The 8,082-nt window shown below is 37.1% G+C and overlaps 1 protein-coding gene across 1 annotated transcript; it reads right to left on the bottom strand.

The window, feature by feature from the left end:
* Positions 1 to 1,823: 1,823 nt before the first annotated feature.
* On the bottom strand, positions 1,824 to 5,364 carry LOC127934415 (serine/threonine-protein kinase pim-2-like). The gene is made up of 9 exons (XM_052531789.1): positions 5,034 to 5,364; positions 4,564 to 4,652; positions 3,997 to 4,357; positions 3,426 to 3,520; positions 3,158 to 3,211; positions 2,672 to 3,050; positions 2,309 to 2,485; positions 2,025 to 2,113; positions 1,824 to 1,835 (listed from the first exon to the last, which is right to left on the bottom strand). Exons 1-9 carry the CDS (start codon positions 5,362 to 5,364, stop codon positions 1,824 to 1,826), a joined length of 1,587 nt encoding a protein of 528 aa, XP_052387749.1.
* Positions 5,365 to 8,082: the final 2,718 nt, after the last annotated feature.

The raw sequence follows: 8,082 nt of genomic DNA on the forward strand, positions 1-8,082 counted from the left end.
AACACTATATATAGTTATTGTTACTGTAAATAGATGTGGAAAAAATATTTACTACCTCAAAAAACAATTTTAAATGCATTTAAAATAAAAACAAAATTTTGGGATAGTAAATAAAATAAAGAGAACTACAATACATTTTACAAGAAAATACTCTTCAGTCTTTCTACAAAATATATTCTTAATTCATCTTGCAGTTTCTTTGTAATTATTTGTGTAATTTACTAGCAATATTAGACTGAAAAAAGTTTCTACACCATTTTCAGTACTCTTTATACAAGTATGAATGTATGATATTTATACTTCAAATGTTTGTAAATACACATATATTGAAATGAACAGGAGCATTTGTATGAAAAAAGACCTGGACATGTTCTTGAATAATTTTCATTCCAAAATCTCATACACCCCATCATGTTGTAAAGGCCTGAGAAAAGAGTCCATTAACTCCTGATTTAGTCTGAGTGTCATGTAGATGCTTTGGTGAAGTGACAATCTCTCTGAAGAGACATCACCAGTGTGACGGTGGGTGAAAGGACAGTCTGGAAGCAATTGCAAGTTGACGGATTTAATGAGAAGATATAAAATGAGTACATAAACAAACAATGACGATGAGACAGTGATACTCCGAGGAGATGGTGAAGAGGAGAGGAATCCAGCTGATGGTGGAGAGAAGGTGAGTAATCCGGATGATGACAGCGTGAGGCAGCAGGAGAGGATGGCACAGGAACTGCGGGGAATAGAGCCGAAGGTAAGTGTCCTTGGCTGAGTGAACGTGCGGAGAGTGGATGAGGTTCTAGGGAAAACACAGACATCCAAACGCAACAACACTGAGATCCAGACGAACAGGGTAACCACATTAACATTAGACAACGATCTCACAAACACAAGACATGAGACAAGCCAGTATATAGTGGATGGGTAATGAGTGGCAGCTGTTGCTGATACAATTAACGGAGACGCCCACAACTGATCAGTGCAGACGCGAAACACACAGAATTCACCACAGTGAGTGTAAACACCCCGAGATCACGGTTTACCAACCGTGACAACCAGCCTCCTCCATATCTCTCTCACTCTCTCTTTTCTGGGGGATAGTTTGGAGAGGTTTTCCGTCACATGTGTACGAGGTGCAAGCCCTTTGTCTCGAGGCTGTTTAGCATTTAAGTGAGTGGTCTGCCTTAAGCATTGGATGAAGTGAGTGAGCGATAAACAGAGAGAGAGAGAGAGAGACAGTAGAACAAAACTTGTAGATGATGGAGCCTCCCGTGGGATTAGCTGGTACGAGAGGCCTAAAAAACGAACGTGTTTTTTACCGCTTCACAAAAGACTCAAAACAAATCGATGCACTCCACTGTGTTGAGCGAGAGCGCTTCTCTGCTGCCTTAACGTGTTAACAGAAACTTTGGGTTTCCCACTTATGAAGTCGTGAGCGCTTCATGTGAGCTGCTGCAGTCTTAGGCCCACCACAAATGCTCTCATTGGTTGAGACACGTGATGACACCCATCCCAAGTCAGTACTGATCAACATCCCACTCCTCCTGTGACCCATGCTTTGACTGTATGTGTATTCAGAGCCAGTGAGCAATGGACTTTCATATTAACAAACAACTGTTAACGCGCGCTAAAATAATTGTTGCTGTTAATCAATTAAAGCATTAACGTGACAATAACACTTTAACTTAATATATATTCTAATTTAAAACAGCTTTTCTGGGATGTTTTGAACTGCAGGGGACAGACGTTGTAGACTGGGCCTCTGATACTGCTGCAACTATTGCAGGAACCATTGGAGAGCTGAAGATACAACAACTTCTGAGGTGGTCTTATGTGGTGGCCTGAAACAAAACAGAAACAAATACAGAATTATTACATGTGTAAATACACTACGAATGACATTTTATAAGGTAAAACTTACAACTTATTAAATCTAACATTAAAAGCAAAGCGAGAAAACTTGATTTGAAAATTGAAAAGAAACATTTTAAACATGTCAAATTATTTTAAGTTGATCTTAGGTTTAGTACCGTAAACCACTTGTGGGAAAGGATTTCCTCCAGCTGAATTCGGTTCTTTGGCTTTATTTGCAGGAGAGCACGGAGCAATCTGCAGCATTCTGTGCAAAAAGATGAAAGGGACACATGAATATTACTTTAAACTTAACACCAGCTTTAATTTAATGATCATATTAGCTGTACGATCTGAGTTCAGGCATCAGAAATCAAGAAAACTTCATGCATTTTCTAACGCCATCTTTCAGAAAGCCACTTGTCCCTGTTTTGTATGTTTAAAATGATAACTGAACTCTTACCATTTGACAGACCAGTTTTGGACCAGAGATGCAGTTTGAGCATGTGCAGATCTAAGAAACTTGGATAATATCCTGCCACTATTTTAAATAACAGAACCCCCAGTGACCAAACCGTCGCAGGCTTGCCGTGGTACTTTCCCTTTATGTGAAACTCAGGAGGGACGTATGTTGCTGTGCCTGGAAGAAAAAGATTTTGTTAGATGTGCAAGTTCGGTTCACAACAGTGACGAGATCCATGACTGTAACAGTGTCGTAATTCTACTGTATATATATCGGGTGCTTCTTGTTGTTTTGGTGACTCACTCCTGGTCAACTCATAATATAATCGTCACTAGAGTTGTAGCTTTTAGATACAGTACATACCAGAGTATGACATGTAGACAGTTGTCCTCAGAATGTCCCCACACCCAAAGTCAATTAGTTTGACTTCAAGTGTCTGGTTGTTGATGAGAAGGTTGCTCGGTTTGATGTCACGGTGGAACACTTGGCGCTGGCAGCACACGTTCGCAGCTTTAGTCACCTGCATCATGACTCGCCGTGCTAAGCTCTCGTTGAGACGTCCACCCTGACGCCCCACAAAGTCTTCCAAAGTCTCGCAAGGAGAGGGACATTCAAGGATCATGACGAAATGGTCATTGTAGTCCTTCCAGTCCAGCAGCTGGATGATCTCTGGCACTCTGGGGCCTTTATTAGCCAGGATTGTGAGGGCGATCTCCAGTGGAACGAGTTGCTGATATCCAGGCTAAAAGAAAGACGTTGGTAAGATAGAAGTTGTTTTCCAAATAAGCACTTAGTCCAGTTTTCCTACTAGTTAGTGAGAGGAGAACAGAGAGAGTGCATCTTACTTACGATGTATAAACTTGGCCTGTAGGTTTCGGTCTTATTAACATATTTGACCGCCACCTGATCAAGAAAAGAAACAACAATTAACTTGTGAAGAGGCCACCATTAAATATATACAGACAAGTTTTGTAAAGGTGAATTGAATTTAAGTTCAACCAGGACAAAAAGATACACTGAGAGGCCTTGCAAACAATAGCATGACATCACAGGAGTATAAAGATGAGACGGGGCAAAATCACTTCGCTAGATACGTTTTCATCAAGTTTTCACTTACTTTAAGGTTATCCTCCAAACGTCTCGCCTCATACACAGAACCAAATCCACCTTCACCCAGCAGATCACCCAGCTGGTAGTGGCTGGAAATGAAGTCTGTTACAAGATAAAACAACTGCAGTTTTACACATTTGTTATAGTTATTATTCCATTTGATTTTATATAAAAATCTTAACAGATTTAGTGATATTTTTTCATCAGTAGACACTACATTGAATGTGTTCATGTTATTATTTGTCACCCCTGAACTATGTGCATATAAAATTACAAAAACTATTTTTTTTTTTACATTTCCTGGATGAAAGATCTGATCATGGCCTTAATCCATTTTCAAGTGGATTTATATGTGTTGATGTGGATTTTATTTATTTAAAATTTGAGATTTATCACATTTTATAAATTCTTCATTGAAGAAACCTTAAAAATTAGACCAATCAGAGACCAAACAAGATACTCAAAAGCTATTATAATCTATCATTTAAAACTAGAATGATTCAATTGATAAATTAATGAATGTCCCAGTAATGGATGTGTAGGTGTGAATGATGACTGGTCATGCTCATGTCATTTACCATCACTGCATCTGGCTTTCTGTTCTTTCTGGTTCTTCACTTTCTCTCTCTGCTGCTCTTGCTCTTGCTTCAGCTCTTCTTCACCCTGAACTGGGTTCGAGCTGCGCTTCAGATGTTTCTTCACAGCTCCGTAGAAAGAGGCCACCCTCCACCACTTCTTTTTCTTCTTCTCTTTCTCCATCACCTTCCTCTCCTGGTCGTTTCCCTCAGCAGCATCAGCAGTGCTCTCATGAGGATGTTGTTCCTCTGTGCTGCTGCTGGGGTTTGGGGGGGTGCTGAGATCACATCCGTGGCTATCTGGGCCTCTATTTGCCAGGATGTTGAGATCCTTCTCTTCTGGAAGACGTTGTGGAGATCCAAGCTAAAAGAGAGACAGTTTTTACAACGGTAAGGTGAAAGTTCTTTTCCAAATGTAGTTTGTAGTTTGACTTAATTTAAATCCAACCAGGACAAAAAGATACACTGAGAGGCCTTGCTAACAATATAATTATATAACCAAATGATGAAGATAAGACAGGACTAAATGTATTTGCTAGCTAGGCAAGTTTTCATTCATCTTTTACTTACTTCAGGGTCATCCTTCAAACGTGTCGCCTCAGCGTCAAATCCACCTTCACACAGCTGATCGCTCACGAGGTTGTGTCTGACAGTGTAGTCTGTTAAAAGATGAAACAACTGCAGTTAACCTAAAAGTTCAAATATTTGTATTATTCAATTTTAATTCATATATAATCTCATAGAATTATTTTTAAACATATCCTGGATCTTGCCCTTGATCAGTCTTCAAATTTCTTTATTTATTATTGTGCTTATGTGATTTTTTTTTAAGATTCCCCTGATTTGACTTCCCTATATTGAGGAAACATTAAAAAGATAGGGAAAGGGTATTGAAGACTAAATAAGACAACCATTATAATCTATCCTCTAGATTAATTTACTACAAATGGATATCCAGGGATAAATGATGGCATTTGATGTAAAGTACAGAGCTTCAGTAAACTGTGCAACATATTCTTATGAGTTGATCATTGATTTACCATCACTGCATCTGTCTTTACACTGGTTCTGGTTCTTCACTCCCTCACTCTGCTCTTGCTCTTGCTGCAGCTCTTCTTCACCCTGAACTGGGTTCGAGCTGCGCTTCAGATGTTTCTTCACAGCTCCAAACAAAGAAGACAACCTCCACCACTTCTTTTTCTTCTTCCCTTTCTCCATCACCTTCCTCTCCTGGTCGTTTCCCTCAGCAGCATCAGCAGTGCTCTCATGAGGATGTTGTTCCTCTGTGCTGCTGCTGGGGTTTGGGGGGGTGTTGAGATCACACACCTGACTCTCCGTCAACGGATGAACTCGACAAGGTCGCTGAAACATTGTTGTCAAAATCGATAACAATCGCTGAAAATAACTGCTCAGTTTCACTCGCCACTGCTACTAAACCCACAAAATGATTTCTTGGACTTATAAGTTCTACGAAATCGAATTCTTTCTGTGACGTCACGATAACCCGCGCGACCTTTTTTTTTTTTCTTTTTTTTTTCACGCCGCTCGCGCCGGATTTACGAAGCATTCTTAAGGAAAACTGCCATGTTCTCCTTCTAACGTAAGGGGCTAAAAAGTATGCAATTTTCTTGCATTTCCACGAATTTTTTTTTTTTTTTACAAAACAAGTCAGACAGGGAGTTCATTTTTAATTTTAGCCAACAAATAAATCAATAATATTTGGCGGTATTAAGCACACATGCAGCGCGCGCACACTTCATCTCGTGACAGGCTCTTTATTCAAAAACATGCGCGTTTATTGTGATTATTACGAAGTGTTTTTCATTGAGTTTATCAGCGAGTCTTCAGCAAGAACCAGCACTGATTCAATAATGCATGTCATTTTCTTCTTCTGATTTTTTTTTTTTTTTTACAAGAATTACATTTCTTAAGAACTTATTGGAATTTATCTTAGGAAATTTCTTAACATATTTTTCTTACATATTTCTTAAGATGATTTTCGTGAATCAGACCCCTGATTTTAATATTTTAAACTGGGATCATAATGAATCCCAGGAGCCTATCATTCAATGACAAGAGTAAACTATACCTAAAACACCCAGATTAAACAATTGTTAAACAATTCACAATTTAAGTAGAAAAGAAATACATGTTGCCCACCATATGAAACAAAATTTATCTATTAAATGTATTTTATGAATTTAAATATTTAAATTTCATATAAATGCAACTCTAATTATCTAGGCCTATCTGTCTACATAGATAGAGTAAGGTGACCAGATTTCTGAAATTAAAACTGAGGGCAGTTCCTACTTCAGTGGTCAAAATATCACTGAAATCTCACTTGTCATTATCTACGAATTTACATATGACAGTATGTTTTTGTGTTTTTTATTTGATTGTTGTTGGTTGCATACATTCATATCATAATTGATACAGTGGTGTTTGAGGATCAAACCTACCACAGGGTTTTTTATTTTATTTTTTATACAATTCACCAAAACTCACACTGAAAAATAATAAACATCGCAAATATCCTGGGGTGTAAAAAGTCCACTCTGGTAAGAACATACATCACTAAACATCATTTATAATAAATATAACATACGAGGCTCATTTAAACACGTTTTGGAAATTTGTAACATTTCATTTAAAAAAGCTGTCATCTCTATACCAAAACATGAATTGTATTTGAATTTGTGTCACTGATAGTATTTCAGCCAATATGTACAGCTTAAAAATATATCAAAATGAACAATATATATAGAGAGAGAGATTTTTTATATATTTATTTTATTTATTTATTGAGGGAAAAAACAGCAACTTTGTTACCTCAAAATGCTTCTTCAGAATCGACATTTGATGCCAGAAATGTACCTGGTTAAAGTTATGCTGAAATGTGTGTGCTTGATGTGTGAAAATAAACCTCATTGGATTTTGCACATCAAAGGCACATTTGAATTTATGTTAACCATATTTAATGTACATGAGATAAAATAAAAAAATAAAAATGAATGAGTACTTCTTAAGTTAATATAAAATTTAATGGAGTTAAAAGTACAGTATTTTTTCTTCAGATATGTAATCAAGTAAAAGTACAAGTAATCAGTTTACATTTTGCATGAATAAAGTACAAATACCCCCAAAATAATCCTCACACTAAAAAATGTTGATTTAAAAATAACCCAACCTGTAATCCAGCTACGGGTTGGTATAGCACCTTCCCATCTGTGGGTTATTTCAACCCAACCCATTGGGTTAAAAGTTACCCAATAGTTGAGTTAATTATTTATATTAATTAACATCAGTATTTTTATTTAAAAAAATTACTTAATACAACCATATTTTGAAACTACTTTGTTGTAACTTACAGATTTTATATTGATATGCAAGCAACACATTTACAAATATATTTTAAAATATTTTATTTAAATGTACAAGAACGTGTAAAAATACAACTGACATTTTCAAGATGTACAAATGTGTCGATTCATATTCATATCAAAACACACAAATGTGCTAATACAGTTCACAGCTGTGGCCTAATGGTTAAGAGTTGGACCTGTAACCCAAAAGTTGCAGGTTTGAGTCTCGGTGCTGGCAGGAGTTGTAGGTGGAGGGAGTGAATGAACAGTGCTCTCTCCCACCCTCAATACTCATGACTGAAGTGCCCTTGAGCAAGGCACTGAACCCCCAGATGCTCCCCAGGTGCTGGATCTATAGCTGCCCACTGCTCTAGGTGTGTGTTCACTTTTCACTGCTGTGTGTGTGCACTTGGAAGGGTTAAATGCATAGCACCAATTCCGAATATGGGTTACCACACTTGGCAAATATTAAGACTTTCAAATAAAATGAACATAACATATAATAAAACAAAAAATAATCATAAAATCAAGTAATAATAATAAAAAATATACTGCTGGACCTACTGATGATCAATAAAATAAAATAAAAATTACTGATTACTAAATACAAAGTTTTTCAGGAGGAGACACTGTGCAGAAGAAACTATTAAAGACTGTGTGTTACAAAAACTCTCAAATATGAGCAGAGGGCTTTGGGTAGTAGATGTCATATACAAAGAAAAGT

The sequence above is a fragment of the Carassius gibelio genome, chromosome A18, assembly GCF_023724105.1.
Source record: "Carassius gibelio isolate Cgi1373 ecotype wild population from Czech Republic chromosome A18, carGib1.2-hapl.c, whole genome shotgun sequence".
In the NCBI taxonomy this organism is placed as follows: Eukaryota; Metazoa; Chordata; class Actinopteri; order Cypriniformes; family Cyprinidae; genus Carassius; species Carassius gibelio.